The following is a 19,289-nucleotide window of genomic DNA, read 5'->3' on the forward strand; positions in this document are numbered from 1 at the left end:
GGTCACTATTGCTGAGACTAGCTTTTAATTTCAGATTTATTAATTGGATTTAAATTCCACCAGCTGCCATGGTGGAATTTGAACCCGTATCTCCAGAGCATTATCCAAGGCCTCTGGATTGAATGTATTCAGTGACCCAGTTTCCACTGCTCTCTCAAAGAGAATTCCAAAGGCTGGCAAACCCTCTGAGAGAAGAGATCTTCTCGGGTTCATCTTCAGTGGAAGTCCCCTTATTTTTAAATGGTGTCCTCTAATTCTAGACTCCGCCATAAGGGGAAATGTCCTCCCAGCATCCAGCCTGTCAAGCCCCCTCAGAATCTTATATGTTTCAATAAGGTCACCTCTCAATTTTCTAAACATCAATGGGCATAGATATAACCTGCTCAACCTTTCATCATAAGTCAACCTCTTCATCTCAGGAATTAACCTAGTGAGTCTTTTCTGAACTGCTTCCAATGCAAGTATATCCCTCCTTAAGTAAGTAGACCAAAACTGCATACAGCACTCTAGGTGCGGTCTCACCAATGCCCTGAATAGTTGTAACAAGACTCTGCACTTTGGAGGCAGACAGCCAATGAGTCATTAGGAGTGATATTACCAGGTTGCTGGCATTTTGCTGGCAGTGGACCAAGCCATGGTGGAAGCTGCCAGCTTAATCAAGGCAACCTTCCTTGCAGTATGGGAAATGGTCAAGCAACCATTGGAGCCAGAGGCTCCATCCTCCAAAGATGGGCCCACAGACAGGAAAGGCAGCCCCTGCGGCCCCAACAAACCATCTAGAGGGGCTTCTCCTCCAATCCGAGTGTCTTGCCAGCTGGGACCCTCTGATTTTAATTTTATCCTTCCAAGAGCATCTTCATTTTGAGTGGTGCTGAAGATCTCCTACCTGCTTCAGCATCACCCACCTCTCCCAATGGGGCTGCTAAGGCTCCATTGCTGCCAGTCCTCTGATTGAGACAGCAGCATCTAAACCCTGTCCTCGGAGGTGGCCAATGGTCACCTCCAGGAATTGTGCTGAGCTGGTCTTGTTGCAGGCAAGTCCGGGCTCCAGACCCCCATTTGATGTCCAGGTCCTGAAGCCCAAGGTCAAATCCAGCCCAATGAGTCTGGCTATTTTGAATATAAACTCAATTTGCAAATGCATTTACACATTAGTTTTAGCAAAGAACAAATGATTTCATGCAGTTTTTACTTGAAAAGGATGGCATTTAAAAGGATGAAGCAGTTTTCTATTATTAGCTGTAGGAGGCTGTTCATTTACTTTGAAATGCGTACACCAAACTTCATTCCTTTCATATTTTCTTGTTGATTCACCTCTGTGCAGAGTTTGATAAATCAGTGTGCTTTTCCATAAGTAGCTGCATTCTGGACACTCCTCAGATTTTCCGTATTTCTCTCTTGCTACACTAAGTACGTACGAAAATACTGTACTTTTTGTTTCCATTGCTCAGTGTTATATGAAACTTGGGTGTAATAACCCACAGATAAGTCAGATGGTGCACATAAAATCAGATGGCACTCGCAAAATAGGAAACCTGTCCGTTTGTGTAACATGATATGCTTTTGAAGTTTTGGCTGTGGTCAGATTAACTGTGTAGCAATACTTGGATCTTTGATTCCTTATAAGGCATAACTGAGTTATTTTTAGAGTTCTCTAGAATGATCTCAGATTTTTTTTCTTAAAAGTCCATTTCGAAAGTATTGGGTAATGTTGAGTTCATCCATAATCACACAGCTTTGTCTTTGTTCCAGATCATGATCAGTATTTTCAAATAAATGACCATTTGTTTTGAAACAGATTTTTTTCCCTTTATATTTATACAAACAAATTACAAAAATAAATATTAAAAATTGTTGATCCATCCTGGACTCCGTAGAAATGGATAAATGGATAATCAACATGAAAATTCTGGGAAAATGTTTAGTTTACAGGGCAAGTAAATTGTATATAGAATATTTAAATTTGCTGCTTTGCTCTTTATCTGCTTTTTGCTGTTGTTTTTGTCTTGTTCCCCAATGCCCTCTGTCAGAGCTCTTTCCCCCTTCTCTCCATTCATTTATTGTTGCCAGTATTATGAGGCCTTTAAGAGCTGAATTACTAAAATGTTCCGGTCCACTCCTGTATGTAGACTCATGGCCTGTAAAGGGCAAAACAGCCTACTGTAGAGGAAACCTGGCAAAATGTCCAGTAAAAAGAATAGCGAGTTCTTAGCTTAATTTGAAGATGTTTCTGATTTCAGTAACACGAAAATGCATTGTAAAAATTGACTCTTAACTCTATAGGCAGAGCTTAAGTTTGTATATATCCCCCTTCACTTCCATTCAGATCATTGTAAGGGCTGTAGACATTTACATTGATTTCACTAGACTGCTGCCTCTCCATTTTTTTCATTTATTTATTCTACCTAAAATCTGACAACAACAACTTCCATTTATACAGCATCTTCAATGCAGTAAACTATCTCAAAAGGTCTAACAGAAGCATTATCAAACAAAATTGGACACCAACTCACAAAATAATTTATTTGGACGTGACCAAAAGCTTGCACAATGTAGTAGGTTTTAAGTGCCTTAAAAAAGGAGAGGCAGGTGGAGAGGTTTAAGGAGGGAATTCCAGAGCTTGGAGCACCAACAGCTAAGGCATGGCCACCAATAGTGGAGTGATGAAAACCAGGCATGAGCAAGATTGCATCTATTAGTTCATCCCAAATAACTATAGAATGTTAAAAGCTGGTATCTTGGTGTATTTTGGAGGACTACCTGGATGCTGGACTGCTTTAGATTGCGATTTTGCCTTCATATCAAAGTCATAATACTCAATTCTGATTGTGAAATAATTCTATTGTTTTCACGCAGGATTTGACAGTGGAAATGCTGGTCCAAGGTTTCCAATTCCTCTGTGCATAAAGTTTTATGTTACCAGAAGAAATAATAAATGTGTTCCAGATCTCACTATGATTTTCTTGTACTCAGAATGCACTGAAGCATGAAGACGGTGAAGATGATGGACAGATGCCAAATGCACGAAGAGACAGGAGGAAGCTGACCCCAAATGGGGATGATGGACGGAAAAACAGGCGATCTTCAGGACAAAACATGGCTGAGGTATCATCAGTGAATAGATCAACCAGCCCAGCACCGGCAAGGCCGCAAAGCCCAACCCCTGGAAGACTGAGCCCTAGCAGTCCTACAAGGTTTGATGCAAAGAGTTCAAAGGTGATTTCCATTCACCCAGCACAGCCTGACTCCCAAAGCCATTCTGCAATAACTTCAACCACATCTGCAAGTGACTTAAACTCACCATCTGTAGACCAAGTACAATCCTCAACAGAGTAAGTTGCTACATTGAATTTCATCTGTATAATATGAATGAATTGTTTTATATTGGATTAGGGGATAGCTGGTATGTTGCATTATGTCTTTCTGCACAGTTATGAATGTCATTTTTCACTATGAAGATAGTGATGAGGTCCAACAATAGCAAATATGTGAACAGATCTATTTTCGCTGAATGATTGAGTGAACTGAAGTGAAGCATTTCCAGCATAACAAGTAATGACATTTTTTAAAAGAAAGTACTTCATTGGCTGTGAAACATGTTGGACATCCTGAGGTCATGAAAGACTCGACATATGACCGGACTGCAGCTGGCCATTTCAATGTAGCCGCTGATTTTTAAATTTATGCTAATCATACATTTTTCATACATATTCAGTTCCATTTTAAAGAAGAGAGGAGCCTATTGATTGTCCATTTGTATTACCACCTAAGAAGAATTCAATAAGTTCTTTAATTCATGGAATGATGCATGACGCTGGCTGGCTGACTTATGTTTCAAGTTGTGTTTTATGTGGAGCATCAGAGATGTAACTTGAGATCTTATGACAGTACAAATATGTTTTTATCCCAGTTAGCCTGTAAAGCGATTGTGCTGATTTTGGAATATTTGGCCTTTTGCCTTTTAACTGTAGCATGCCATAGTTTTGCAGTATCCAACAGCAAATGGTACATTAGGTTCTAGCCTGACAGGCTACATTACTCTGTTGAAAACTAAGGAATTGGGTACTCTCTTGTCAAGTTACATTGGAATTGACTTGATATTTTAGAGCTGCATATAGTTGCTTCATGCTTTGTTGCCCAGTGGCAAATCCAACTCAGAACCGAAAACAGACTTGCGCATGCGTGTGTATATAACGACTTAACTTCACCTTCTTATGGCATGTCATGTGGAAATATTCACACTGCCTGGCTCATCCATGTAGCAGCATTATCTCAGTGAGAGAGCCTGCTTAATATTCCTGACTTAAAGAGGATGATGAGGAATTAGCTCATGGGGAGCCACAATTATTTGAACGTTATTGGAGTGGCCATATTTTACCATGTTAATGCATGGATCACAGAAATAATGAAAATCAGTTTTAAAAATTGTGTATCTGTAAAGCAGATGCAGTAACTGTCCAAACTTATTAAGGAAACAAAGTACAGTACACTGAAACAGGCACTAAAAGAGACAGGCCTATAAATCGCTGTAATAATGCTTGAGGATTCCTAACTTCCCCCAGCAGTTCAGCCAGTTTATCCAACTGAGCCATACAGACCAGAAAGGTACCAAATTCAACCTCTGATCTGTTACGAGCATTAGAGTGATAGACAGGTAAAGACCCTCTGGTCCACCCAGCCTGTCCCATACAATTGTGATGCTTTGTATATACACACACACTTTCCACCTCAGTTGAAACCATGTTATCACTTTTTATTGTTATTTAATTAATGCGAACGCCCTAAGCCATTGGCTGAGTTTAAGGTGACTAGTCAACCAATTAGTCTGTCGCGAAGACACTCCTTGGTAAAGTGCAGCATTGTTTGTGTATCTCCACAAGTGCATAAGGGGTTTGTGTTGAGGCCCCAGAGGTGGAGATTGGCTACACAGGGGCCTTGGCCCATCCTGAACCTGTTTAGCAATGACCACCCCCCCCCCAACCTCCTTGGTAGTTTGAAGCCTGCCATTTGGCAGATGGGGTTTGTCACAAGGAAGTTGCTTGTGACTTCCTGTGTTTCCTATTCCTTGGTCCAAAGGATGTTTGCTGGTGGATCTTGCTCAGGAAGGATGCTCCAGATGGGGCACTGTGATGGAAGGTGGGTAGTAGGTGGGTTGAAGAGGTCATCGTGGAGCGGTAAGTGAGGTGTAGCATAGATGGTTTCAACCAGCTTGTGAATTTTCGTAAGTCGGTGGCAGATATATGGAGGGAATGATATTAGTGAGGACAGGAAGCCAGGGGAGGGGTGTTGATCGGAGGGTTCCAGTTATGATGCGCATTGTTGCATTCATTTGAGTCTCCACAGGATGTGTGTGTGTGATGACCTTTGTCAGACAGGTGCTCAGCATTTGACCTTTGCTGCTGTTTTCTTTAGATGTTCCTGGTATCTAGTCTCTCCCAAGTTTGTTGGGTTGGGATCATGCTTTCAGATCTGGCCATCCATGTAGATTTACCATTCTTTTGTGGTGCTGGCATTGGAGATAGAATGCAATGGTTGTGGTTTTAGAGGGATTCAGCATGAGATGCCATGTGCTGCAGAAATCCATCAACTTTGTAACTTAAGGGTCTGGTCCAGAGTGCAGAAGCATGAAGCATACCAAACTCTGAAAGAGCCTCCTTGTAGAATCCCAGACCGCCCCCCCCACAGCCCTCAGAACTCGCAGTCTCAACACTGAGCAACCCTCTGGCTTTATGGCAATGCAGGGCATGCTCTCTGAATCTTACAACTTAATGTTAAGGGCCTGTTGGCTGCCAAGCAAAACCTCTTTATGTGATCTCTTAAGAGGGTTAGTAAACCAAACAAACCCCAGGCCAAATAGGGGAGGTAAGATCTGAGAAATTTCTCACCCATCCATCTAGGCAATCCAAAGTAGTCCAAGAGATCTCTCTGGCTCCAAATTCCCTTTGGTAAGGTGTGATCTTCACCGAATCTGAAACAGGTTTAGCTCTCATTTAAAGGAATACAGCAAATCAGCATCCATCATGTGAGACAACTGCCTGTTCCAGAGGCCCACCATTCTTTCTCAGGGAAACGAACCACCTCCTGATATGTAACCTTGATAAAAATGAAAGAATTGACATTTATATTTTCACGACAGTTGCATGTCCCAAAGTGCTTTCCAACTAATGAAGTATTTTTTGAAGTGTTGTCACTCTTGTCATGTAGAAAAATGGCAGATAATTTGCGCACAGCAAGCTCTCACAAACAGCAATATAATAATTACCTTATAAACAATTTTAGTAATGTTGATTGAGGGATAAATATTGGCCGGGATGCTTCCTCTGCTCGTCTTCGAAGTGGTGCCCTGGGATATTTTATGTCCTCCTGAGAGAGTAGACATTGGTTTAATGTCTTATCCAAAAGACAGCATCTCCGATGGTGCAGCACTCCCTCAGTGGAGTGTCAGCTTGTGTGAGACTTGAATCCACAAACTTCTGACTCAAGGCATGAGTGCTACCAACTAAACGAATGCTGACACTGAGTTGACCTGGTGTTATATAACTTAAAATTGTGATCACTGAACCTATTTAATTGATACAAACAATCAACTGGAACACAAACATCAAACTATCTTTGCTAACTAACTTTGCTATATCACCTCTAAGTCTGTACTTCTCTAATGTGTAGAGGCCCACTCTTACAGCCTATCTTGACGTTTTGTACTAGAAATTACTCGCTATGCATTTTCCAAAGCTTCAGAGCACCCACAATGTGAGGAGACCAAAGCTGGGCACAAAATTCCAAGTGCAGCCTGATCAAAGTCTTGTACAAGGCTAAAATAATAGGCCTTTTTCACTGTACTTGTCTGAATTAAACATCGTTTGCCAGCCGTAAGCCCAATCTCTCGGCACGTTTAGATCTACCTAAAGCAGTCGAGCATCTTTTACAGTCCTAACACTCGCACAGATTTTCCAATCATCTGGCACAAAAGTAAAACAGGAAAGGTGGCTCAACCATGGCTTACAAAAGAAATTAGGGATAGTATCAGATCCAAAGAGGAAACGCCAGAAAAAGTAGCAAGGCTGAGGATTGGGAGCAGTTTAGAATTCAGCAAGTGTTGTCAAAAAGATTGATCAGGAAGGGGAAAATGGAGTATGAAAATAAACTTGCAAGGAATATAAAAACTGACTGTAAAAGCTTTATAAATATGTGAAGAGAAAAAGATTAGCAAAGACAAACGTAGGTCTCTTACAGTCAGAAACAGGGTGAATTATAATGGGGAACAAAGAAATGGCAGAAGAATTGAACACACATTTTGGTGCTGTCTTCACAAAAGAGGACACAAATAATTTCCTGGAAATGTTAGCGAACCAAGGATCTAGTGAGGGAGGAATTGAAGAAAATCAGTATTAGTAAAAAAAATGGTGCTGGAGAAATTAATGAGGTTGAAGGCTGAAAAATCCCCAGGACCTGAAAATCTACATTCCAGAGTACTAAGGAAGTGGCCCTGGAAATGTTGGATGCATTGATGGTCATCTTCCAAAATTCTGTAGACTGGAGCAGTTCCTACAAATTGGAGGGTGACAAATTTAACCCCACTATTTAAAAAAGGAGGAAGAGGAAAAACGGAACTACAGACCAGTTAACCTAACATCAGTAGTGGGGAAAATGCTAGAGTCTGTTATAAAAGATGTGGTAAGCATTAACAGGATTAGACAAAGTCAGCATGGGTCTATGAAAGGGAAATCATGCTTAACTAATCTACTGGAGCTTTTTGAGAATGTAACTAGTAGAATAAATAAGGGAGAACCAGTGGATGTGGTGTATTTGGATTTCAAGAAGGCTTTTGATAAGGTCCCACATAAGAGGCTAGTTGGAAAAATTAAAGCACGTGGGATCGGGGGTAATATACTGGCATGGATTGAGAATTGGTTGACAGACTGGAAACTGAGAATGGGAATAAATGAGCCTTTTTCCAGATGACAGGCGGTGACTAGTGGTGTACCGCAGGGATCTGTCTTTGGGCCCCAGCTTTTCACAATATACATAAATGACTTGGATGAGGAAACCAAATGCAATATTTCCAAGTTTGCTAACAACACTAAACTGGGCGGGGTTGTGAGGAGGATGCAAGGAGGCTTCAGGTCGATTTAGACAAGTTGTGCGTGTGCGCAAACACATGGCAGATGCAGTGTAACATGGATAAATGTGAAGTTATACACTTCAGTGTGGAAAAACAGAAAGGCAGAGTATTTAAATGGTGGTATATTGGGAAATGTGGATGCACAAAGGGATCTTGGAGTCCTTGCACACCAGTCAATGAAAGTAAACAGGCAAGTGCAGCAAGCAGTTAGGAAGGCAAATGGTATGTTGGCCTTCATTGCAAGAGGATTTGAGTTCAGAAGTAGGGATGTCTTTCTGCAGTTATACAGGGCCTTGTGAGACTACACCTGGAGTATTGTGTGCAGTTTTGGTCTCCCTATCTAAGAAAGGATATACTTGCCATAGAGGGAGTGCAGCAAAGGTTCACTAGGCTGATACCGGGGATGGCAGGACTGTCGTATGAGGAGAGATTGGTTCAACTGGGCCTGTATTCACTAGAGTTTAGAAGAATGAGGGGGGATCTGATTGAAACGTATAAAATTCTAACAGGGCTAGGCAGACTGGATGCAGGAAGGATGTTTCCCCTGGCTGGGGAGTCTAGATCCAGGGGCCACAGTCTCAGGATACGGGGCAGGCCATTTAGGACTGAGATGAGGAAAGATTTCTTCACTCAGGGTGGTCAACCTGTGGAATTCTCTACCACAGAAGGCTGTGGAGGTCAGGTCACTGAGCATATTCAAGAAAGAAATTAATAAATTTTTGGATATTAGGGGCATCAAGTGGTATGGAGAGAAAGCAGGAATATGTCATTGAGATAAAGGATCAGCCTTGATCACATTGAATGGTGGAGCAGTCTCGAAGGGCCGAATGGCCTACTCCTGCTCCAAGTTTCTATGTTTCTATCTGCAGATTTTCAGATTGTTTCCCCCAACACTTACAACCAGATGATTAATAAAAATAGCAAAAAGGAACATCGTTCGCTATGGGTCACCACTGGTAAGTCATCTCCAAACAGATCTGAATCTATGTATAAATTCATATTGCTGCATCCCGCCTACCAATTTTTAATCCAGTTCAATATTTTACCATTGAGACCAAAGACTTCGATCATGTACTGAAGCCTCTTGTGTGGTACCTTATCAAAAGCTTTTTGGAAGTCTGAGTAGACAACACCTACTGTGCTTTCCTCTACCACCCTTTTCATAACTTCTTCAAAAAATACCATTAGATTTGTAAGACCTGATGTCCATTTCGTGAAGCCTTGTTAAAAGTCGTTAACATGTCCCTCTTTATCCAAGTAATCATTGTATCCCTTATGAGTCCCTTTGGGAATATATTTGTCTTCCACAACTTTTTTTTCATGTCATTCTTAAAAACTTTACATTTGCATTTTGCGTTGGTCCTGTCACCATCCAGTGTGTATGGTCTGAATGAACCACAGTGGAGACAGTCTCCGCTTGACACTAGCAGTTGGCTCGCTGCACTTGAGTCATGTTAAAGATTCGATAGATTATATAATATTCCATAACATTGGTCTTTTCTGAGCTTTGACCCCTGGCAGATAAAGGTTAAATATCAGACCAAAACAAAGGTGACAATTGCAATTATGTATCACCAATGATTTTTTAAAAAAGTTTTCTGCTTTGCATTTGATGAAACCCATATGATATAAATTCAGAAGGGTACATACACCTGGAATGCAGTGCCTGAAGGGGTGGTAGAAATAGATTTAACAGTAGCTAGCAAAAGGGAATTGAATATATAATTAAAAAGGAAAGTTTTGCAGGGCTATGGTGAAAGAGATGGGGGATGGAACTAATTGGATAGTTTTTACAAAAAGGCATGATGGGCTAATTGGCTTCTTTCTGTGTTGTGTGATTCTAAGACCATACTGAGATAGACCTTTTGCTCCATAGGCTATATTAATCTGTACATGCAGGGCTGGTTGGTGCTGGAGGTGTTTTAAATGACCTGTGTTTCATTATTGAATTGTTGTACATTGAATTGTGGCAAATGCTTTGCCTTCGAACAGAACTCTTAAAGAATTTACTGCCATTTTATGTTCTATCTGTATGAACCATTCATTAGCAAATGTTAGGAAATCGATCCATTAAGAACAAGGGCATTAGCTTATAAATTGTGGTCTCAAAATTCATTATTTAATGTGCTTGAATTGAAAATGAGTCACTACTTACTGTACATAATACACTAGTTTACAGGAAATAAGTTGTCAAGAAAAGGCAATTTTGCTTCTAACTGTAATTAGACATTTATGAACCTATGTATAAATCTAATTATCCATTAAAGGGAAACTTTGGCCTTCAACCAACTTTAGAGCACATTCCTCTGCTAACTAGTGCCTAATCCCTCATTTATTACTTCACCTACGCAGTAAAATCCAACTTCATGCTGGATGTTTCTGACTGAGATTTTTATATCCGCAGATGATAATGTTAGTCTTGGCCAAAATGACCATTGAAGCCAGGGCTGTATGTGTTGAATCGGTGTTTAGGGGAAAATACACAAAGTAAAAAAAGTGAGGGAAGAATGGGAAAAGGTCCAAGCAGGTGAAAGGTCAGGAAATTCAATAGAAAATCACTGGCTTAATTAACCACAAGACAATTGTCTGACAAAATGAAGTTGAACTCAGGACAATGAGCTTTACTTTCACCACTTGGTTAGCACCAGTTAGCCACAAAAATGATGTTTGACTGATGTGGTACGGTAATCCAAAGGCTATTTTATCATTTTTTTCCTCATTTAAAACTAAATTGTCTGACGGACACGGGTCTATTGTGAGATTTGTTTGATGACTTTATTTAAAGGAGAAAGAAAGGCTGGTAGAGTATTTCAACTACAAAGTATACTACCATCTGTTTCTTTGAAGAAATAAGTCACTTCTCTAACTGTAATTTTTCAGGAGATATCATTGATCATGTTGCTTCTATTCTTTCTCACTGAGAGACATAAGTTTGGGTCTCTGTTTCTATCACCAGGCTCTGCTTAACCTGTAATTTTCAGGGTTGAGAACTTTCTTCAAGCCATTCAGCCCTCTGATTAAAATGGCAGATCAGGTTCAATCTGCATATTTAAAGAGGATCCGCCCCCATTCCCACTCTGCCTTCGGGCATATGTCATTGCTGCCTGCAATTTAATATTGCAAGCAACCAGATCAGAGTAAGAAAGGAGTGGTTAAGTACCCCATTCCAGTTTAGCTGGTCTCCAACCTAGCCTTGTTTCCACCAGGCACATGAGTGTTAAGATCAAGAGCTGTGTCTTTGCTTTTGTGTAATTTATCCCTTATTCATAAAACTGAGTATTCCATATACCTTTTAACAGCTTTACAAGCTTATCCTCACACTTTTAAACAGTTACTCCCAGGATCCAAATTAGTTCTACAGATACAATGGCAGCTTTTATCGGGACACTCAGTTTTCCTGCCAGGATTGCTTAGATTGCAAGTGGTTTAATCCGGGCTGGAAGATGGATTGTTGCTCCTGAAACATGGTTAATCTAATTTTGGAACTTGAAGCATCCTCAGCCAGAGGGAGCCAAAATTAAGATGTTTTTGAATACCTGTCTTATTCCAATTCAAAGGGATGGTGACATTGTTCCCCATGAGTATGATGGTTGACGTTCATGGTGATCCGGTGCCCACTGAATTCTTTGGTACCTTGCTGTTTGAATGATTGAATAAGAATGGTGCATTCTCCTGGTGGTTATCATTGGAAATGACTTAGTATAATAGAGGAATTGTAGGGACGGGGGTAAATGAATCATCTCCCTTAGATCCCAACTATATCAGACATGACATTCTAAGTGTATGATGCACATTTAATCAATTACAATTTAACTGCGGTGTTAATAGCATTGCACATAAAAGTTGTCAGTGGTTTAGGCCACAGAAATATTTAACTCGTCATTCATTTTCTCAACACATTTTCATCCAGCTGTGTATTATTTCTGATCAGTGCAAGGCTCCCAGAATTATAAAATGACATACAGTGTGTTGATAGAAAGCAGTGAAACATGATTCCAATTATATTTGGCAAATTGTATCCTCAAAAGTTGACGAGTTGACATGTTAGCTCTGTGGCCTCAGCTGGGGCTAAACCAGAAATCTGGTACCTTTTAAAATGTACTTGATATGATTACCAAATATTTGTAGGAATCTGTCAGTCTGTAGCTTGCCTTAATTTCCTTTCACTGCACACTGAAATTTGCAATAAAAACAGAAAATTCTGGGAATGTGCAGCAGGTCAGGCAGCATCCAGAAGAGGAGGAGAGATTAACGGATCAAGAGGGACTGGCACGGAGAGGAAGAATTTGCCTCTTTCATATGACTGATTAAAACCAAGAGATGAGAAACAGGTAGAGGTCAGGTGGTGAAATTTGCTAACTACCTTTACAAATTAGCACTTTTCATTCCTGGTCTGTCCTGTAAGTCACCAGAGTCTCATACTCAGGAGTTTGCCCAATATCTATTCATACCATAGCATAGCGTAGCCCTTGTGATCTACACTCACCATAGTTTTGCACACGTCCTGATATGTGCTGCTCCGGTCTTTCATAAGGGAGACTGAAACACTTGATGATTTGTAGAATTATATGGCTCAGTAGGAGGCCTTTCAGCCCATTGTGTTTCTGTGCTATCTCTTCGAATGAGCTATCCAATTAGTTCCATTCTCTGGCTCTCTCCCAATAGTCCTGCAAATTTTCACGTTCAAGAATTTATCTAATTCCCTTTTGAAAGCTCTTGTTGGACAGAATTTTCCCCCCGTTGGGGTGGGGTGGGTGGGGGGGGGAGTTCAGGAGTGGGCGCGTGGAGGCGCGCCCCCGAGCGTGCCACCATTTTACGTGGGCAGGCCAATTAAGGCCCACCCAGCGTGACATCCACCAGGAAGCGCTGTGCGCTCTCTGTGTAGGCAGGGGGGGGGGGGCGGGATTCCCTGAGCCGAGAGTGCGCGAAAGAGCGCACTCATCTCCTTGAGGCTAAGTGCTGCCTCGGGGAGATCGGCTCCAGATGTAAAAATGCTCAGAATAGAAAAATAAAATTTCCCTGACATGTCCCCTCATGTGACATTGTCACGGAGTTGGGACATGTCCATCACTTTTATTAAATTTTAAAAAACCTACATGAAACCTCATCCTGCCCGTGGATGAGGCTTCATGCTTTCAATGAAGCCCGCCAGGGCTCCCAGCCTGCTCGCCAACCTTAAGGTTGGACGGGCAGGTCCATTAATGATAATGAGTTTGTCAATGGCCTCAATAGACCATTGACAAGTCGGCGGGCACACAGCCGATTTGGCTGAGCCCCCGCCGACCTGAAAATTGAAATGCCACGGGGTGACGTCGGGAGTTCCGCCCAATGTCGCCCCACGTCATTTTACGTGTCGGCGAGCCCCCCCCCACTGCTCGCCGACCGGGAAATCCTGCCCATTAAATCTGTTTTCAACCTTTTAGGCAGTGCATTCCAGATCACCGTAAGTCACTGCGTGAAAAACAAAGTCTACGTCATCTCCCCTCTCAATTCAAAAGATTGAGTGAAAAAAAATAACAAACCACATTCCCTGTTTTTTTCAGAGCTAACATATTTTGCACCTTCTATGCACTATGCTAATAGTCACCTTTCTTCCCCAAACCTCTGCACCTTGAGAGGTTCCTTAAAATAGGCCTCTTTGACCAAGCAGCTGTCCTAATATCTCCTTTGAATTGGTGTCAATTTATGTCTGATAACACTCCTTAGGATGTTTGACTATGTTAAAGGCACTATATAAATAGGAGATGTTGTTACTTTGCAATGTTGCCTGGAGAATTCTGCTCTCAATGACAAACTTAACATTTGCCAGCTCTGTGCTTTAAGACTTAAGTAACTAATTTCAAATGTCAATGTCAGCTAGTTATGAATGGTAACACAGTCCCTAGTAGTTGAACCAGCACAACAAAAAAAAATCTTGCCACTGTTTTCTTGGACCACATGCATAAAATGGTTGTTCACTCACAGTTGGCTGCACTTCAAAACAATTCATAGTGTATGAGGTGTTTTGAGTTGCTCTGAGCAATGGGACGAGCACCACATCATGCAAGTTCTTCTCTTTTCTCAGTATTGTTGAACTGCATCTTCATTTTGTGTGTGGTTATGTTAGATTCCTAATTAGTGTGTAATAATCAATGTCTAAGGCCTATTCCCGCAATTAAGACTGTAGCATCTTTAAAACAAAGTATATTAAAAGTGAATAGTAATGTGAAATGAGCTGAAAGGTGGTTTGCAGTAAGTTCAGGAGCAACAATTCTGTGTTTATAAGGACTATAACAATATGGATTCTGCAGGTAAGATCAATTGTAACAAGCTAATGTTGATAATTTTCTTCATTTATGAGCTCCAAGAGGTAGTGCTATTCGCCCATAACTAATCATGAACTTATTTACATGAAAGTGTTTCACCCAGAGAGGAACATCTTTATTGCGACAATTTTGTTCAAGTGAGCTCTGGCCATAGGTGAACTTGAATTGGGTGCCTTTTTCTGCTACCAGATTGGCTGGAATTTTCCAGACCCTTTACGGCAAGTTTCCATGCGGCGGGGCCGGTGAGCCATTGAAATCTCTGTTCACAACGGCGAGACCAGAAGATGCTGCCGGTGTGAGGGGCTGGAAGATTCCAGCCATTAAGTCTTTTTCATGTTTAACTTCCCTTTTCAAAGTCTACATCCTTGCTGGGTTACAGTTCCACGGGTTGCCCTCTGGATCCTTCCACAAGTGCCCATTATTCATGATAGAGCCTTGACTATGAGTGTTGGCAGGCCATTCACTCATTGTTGCTGCATCTGACCTTTGCATGTGCACTTGAAGCAGCAATTAGGAATGAGAACCGTGGCCAGTTTCCCCATCTCTAACGCGGGCAGCAAGGACAATTCTGGAATGTACAACAGTGATTGAGATCAAGGCTGGAATTTTACACCTTCCTCATGTTCCCCCAACCCCCTGCCCTCGTGATCACAGCTTCCACCCCCTCGTCAGGGCCCGCCAGACTGTCCCCAGTGAAAACGTCCTAATCTACCTGGATGTCTGAATCCAGCGACAGTCTTTGTTGGGGATTGGCTGCAGTCAGCAATCGTCACTGCTCCCAGTTGAACTGTTGGGACCAGAAAGCTAATGGCAATTTGATTGACCAGCAGCTCTCAAAGGCAGGGCTTCCTTCCAAATGGGGGCAAAAGTCTCACCTTGAGCCAATTAGCAGCCCAACTGGGGAGGGGGGAGGCGGTGTAGGGTGGAGGGAGGGAGAGGGGGGAATGGTAAGGGGGTAGGAGGGGGGAGGCAGGGGGGAGTAGGGGGGAGGGAGGGGGGTGTGGGTGGATAGGCAGGCAGATCCACTGCCTCCACATGAAATTCTGCTACGAGTAACTCAACAGAAAGGGATTCATCTAGTCTGCACCAAGTCATTGTTGGAGTTTGATCTTTGATTTTAAATGCATCAAATATCTTTTTCCATAGCTTTATGCTATCATTAGCCACTTTTCATTTGTTCATGAGATATGAGCATCATTGGCAACACCAGCATTTATACTCATCCCTAATTGCCCTTTAGAAGATGGTGTTTAGCTGTTTTCTCGAACTGTTGCTGTCCATATGATGTAGGTATACCCACAGTGCTGTTAGGGTGGCAGGTCCAGGATTTTGACACAGCAACAATGAAGGAACGATGATAAATTTCCAAGGCAGGTTGGTGTGACTTGGAAGGGAAATTGCAGACGGCAGTGTTCCCATGTGTGTACTGCCTTTGCCCTGCTAGGTGGTGCAGGTCATGGGTTCGGAAGGTGATATCCCAGAATACTTGGCGGGTTACTGTAGTGCATTTTGTAGAGGTTGCAAACTGCAGCCACAATGCACCAGCAAACTGTTAGTCTGAGTCCCATGTTATTCTCCTTCTCTCCCATTTCATTACTACTATCATTAACACAACATCATGATAAATCAAGTCAACACAGATAGCACAAGTTATGTTGGATCCTCTTGCTCTTCATGGAACTGCAACCAGTTTAGTGGGGAGAAAGTGCTTTTTGAAACTAATTAATTATGTGGTGGAAGGAGCAAGATTATCATTATTTTAATGGTGAGAGAAACCTTTCTCCTTCCTGCAAAACATTTGCTTCAAGTGTTCAATGGTCATTATTTCTCTCCCCCTTTGACAATTAATGCAACGTGTACTTTTGGTAATGATGAGAATTAAGTGAAACTGAACCTCTTTTTAAAAAAACATTTGTGAGGAGGCAGAGACTGTTTTAAAAAGTGTCTGTTTTTCTTGACAAATTGGTTGGGAGTTTTGCTGCTGTTGTAGAGGAACAAATGTTCTCGAGACTTGTCTTGAGTAAGTGTATGTGAGGTTGTGAGTAATGATTCAACACCAAGAATAAATAAACACCAGGAGACTGCAATGGTGCCAAACTAAGCTGGAACCATGGTGAATGTCAAAAGCTATTATATCTGGCCATCACGCATGTTTATAGGATTGGTAGTTGGAACGTGATGACTATGCCCAATAGAGCAAAACATTAACCCATTTGGTACTGATTCCCTTCATTCCCTTTCACAAAATGCACTTTCCATTACAACCAACATAGTGCTGCAATATTTCACCATCAGCATCTTCCTCATGTCATTAACTTTCTCCCATAGTTAACAAAGAAAAGAAAGCTTGCATTTATACATGTCTTTTCGTGACCTGAGAACATCCCAAAATGCTTCACACCCAATCAAGCACCTTTGAAGTGTAGCCACTATTTTAGGAAACACAGTAGATAATTTGCACACAGCCATGTTACAGCAATGAAATAGATGTCCAAATCATCTCTTTTTGGTATTGGTTGAGGGATAAATGTTGACCAGATCACCAGGAGAACACTTATCCTCTAGTTCAAATAATTCCATGAGATCTTATACATCTGGAGAGAGGGCAGATCTGTTTAGCGACTCATCTGAAAGCAGATGCCTCCGACTGTGCAGAACCAAGGAGAGTGTTTCACTGTCAGCCCCAATTATGTGCTCAAGTCTCTTAAGTGAGGCTGGAAACCACAACCTCCTGACTCAGAGGTGAATGTGCTACCAACTGAGCCAGGTGTAACATCATGTTGCCAGGAGTAAAGGTGGAAGAAATGGTTTCTTGTCTTTCTAGTATAACTTTGATACATGTAACATACCTTCTTGTCCCCATTCTCTTTCTTATTGCTCTTCTATCACACCTGAATGGTGACTTCAACCATATGCTGTTAATAATATATGGCGGTAATAAAAACAAAAAGTAAGCCTGGAACAGCTTCAGACAGTTCTACACTCCAGACAAGTGGAGAATAAATTTCCCTGCAGTTTGACACAAGTGTCAAGAAAGTTTACACCCCTCAATGGGTGTGAAGAGTAACAATGTCGTTCCATTGGGCAGAAATTTTCTACTCCCCCTACCGCCCCCTCCACACCAACCCACTTTGGCCAGTCAGCCGACTGAACCATCAGCATTGATAACCTCAGTTTAGTGCTTTAAAGGTCTCTTAAACTAACGGCCTTAGGAAAATGAAGGGATTCTTTTCATATACAGGTCAGAGGCTATAACTCAATGTTTCTGCTATAGCTGGTTTGCTCCATTTGCATTTACGACTTGATAGCCTGGTGGAATACTTTTGGTAGATTTAGACTAATACTGACTATGAACTGTGCTACTCAATTCCCGCATTGAAGCTAATATTTTGGATGAGAAATGGGAAAAATAAAGGAATGTTCCAGATTTGAGCCCATGACAGTAGAAGTGTACTCAACCCATTGCTACGTTTTTTTTTCACGTTTTCTTCTTGTTCCCCATCACTATTGAAGTCATTGGTAAATTTTGACAGTGATCCTAAAATAGAATGTGTTTGCTTTTTTTAAAGCAGTCAATATTTAGGACATGTGGGCATTTATTTTTAATTGATTCTCACAGGTCTACCTATTAGAAGACTTACCCATAATCAGACTTGGAACACTTACAGAAAGAAGCTAAAACACCTTCACAGCGTTAAATCTAGTGTGGGAAGAGCAGTGATATTTGTAGTTTTACAGCTTCAAACTAGAGGCAGTTGTGTTGTGGATATGTGGTTTTGTCTCTGCGCTGATATGGAATCTGGAGCATAGCTCCACTTTAATCTCTGGTGTAATTCAGTCCATCAGAAGCAATGTATATACCATTTTGGGAAGGACCCTCCCACCACTTCATTTTTGTACTGACTGCTGTTTAGTCTACACCCAATCTTAAGAAAATTTCTTCAACTTTAAAACAAAAAGTTGAAAGTTTCCCAAGCAGCTCAGCTCTATTGTTTATAATGTTATTAAAGAACTGATGGGACAATCAGCTCCTTACCAAATTGAAACTCTTCACCTGAGTGGCAATCTGTCCATGTATTTGACAGAACATCACTTTGGACATCGAATGTTGTGGATATGGTAACTTGGTGCTGCTGATTCCTCTTACTCTAAAGCAAGGACCAGTTTCAAATAAAGAGCATTGTTATGTGCTTGCCATTAAAGTAATTGCCAGTTATAATGTGATAAGTTTATTGAACTTTTCTTATTGTCCCAAAAACTATCTGCTCATCTAGTCCTGTTCTACGTTTGGCTCCAGTTTGTTTACATTATCTGAAAAATCTAATTGATGCAGCCTTTTAAAAAGTACATTGTACACAGGGGATAGCAACTGTCAGCTGCAGGCCCATTGGTTGAAATTCAAAACGTTCAACTGTGCTTTGAGAATCATGAATCAGTTTATATTATCGGTCGCCTTAAACATGAACAATCTCAGAGAGTTATACGGATAAGGCATGACCTATCATTGACACTGACACTGACCCCTTGTGTGGGCCAAGTTTTTTTCCCCTGTACCATCTAGTATCTTGCCAATCCACAGCACAATAATCGTCCCATGGGGGCTAATGTAGTAGATTACAGAAAGATGAAAGTTAGTTTAATGTAATTAGGAGGACAGAACAAATGTGAAAACATGAAAGTAATGTAGCACCATTTGTTCATATCTGGAGATCTTAATTTGGTTTTTATGTCTTTCCAAGCTATTGCTGTACTCAGATAACACGGAGATGAAAGTTATTGTTTTATGATAATTTGAGGCAGGTCCTCAGGAGCATCCTTTTGTCCATCATATAAGTCAGTTGTTCTCAAAATTTTGGTTGAAG

At 41.3% G+C, this 19,289-nt stretch overlaps 1 protein-coding gene across 2 annotated transcripts in view; it reads left to right on the top strand.

The window, feature by feature from the left end:
• The window catches only part of fhod1 (formin homology 2 domain containing 1), a 343,619-nt gene that overhangs the window by 234,577 nt on the left and 89,753 nt on the right, over positions 1 to 19,289 (top strand). For both annotated transcript variants that reach the window (XM_078544152.1, XM_078544153.1), the window contains exon 10: positions 2,974 to 3,332. In XM_078544152.1, coding sequence (XP_078400278.1) covers positions 2,974 to 3,332 — 359 coding nt within the window. The remainder of the gene's footprint in view (positions 1 to 2,973; positions 3,333 to 19,289) is intronic.

The sequence above is a fragment of the Cetorhinus maximus genome, chromosome 6 (assembly GCF_964194155.1).
Source record: "Cetorhinus maximus chromosome 6, sCetMax3.hap1.1, whole genome shotgun sequence".
Taxonomy (NCBI): Eukaryota; Metazoa; Chordata; class Chondrichthyes; order Lamniformes; family Cetorhinidae; genus Cetorhinus; species Cetorhinus maximus.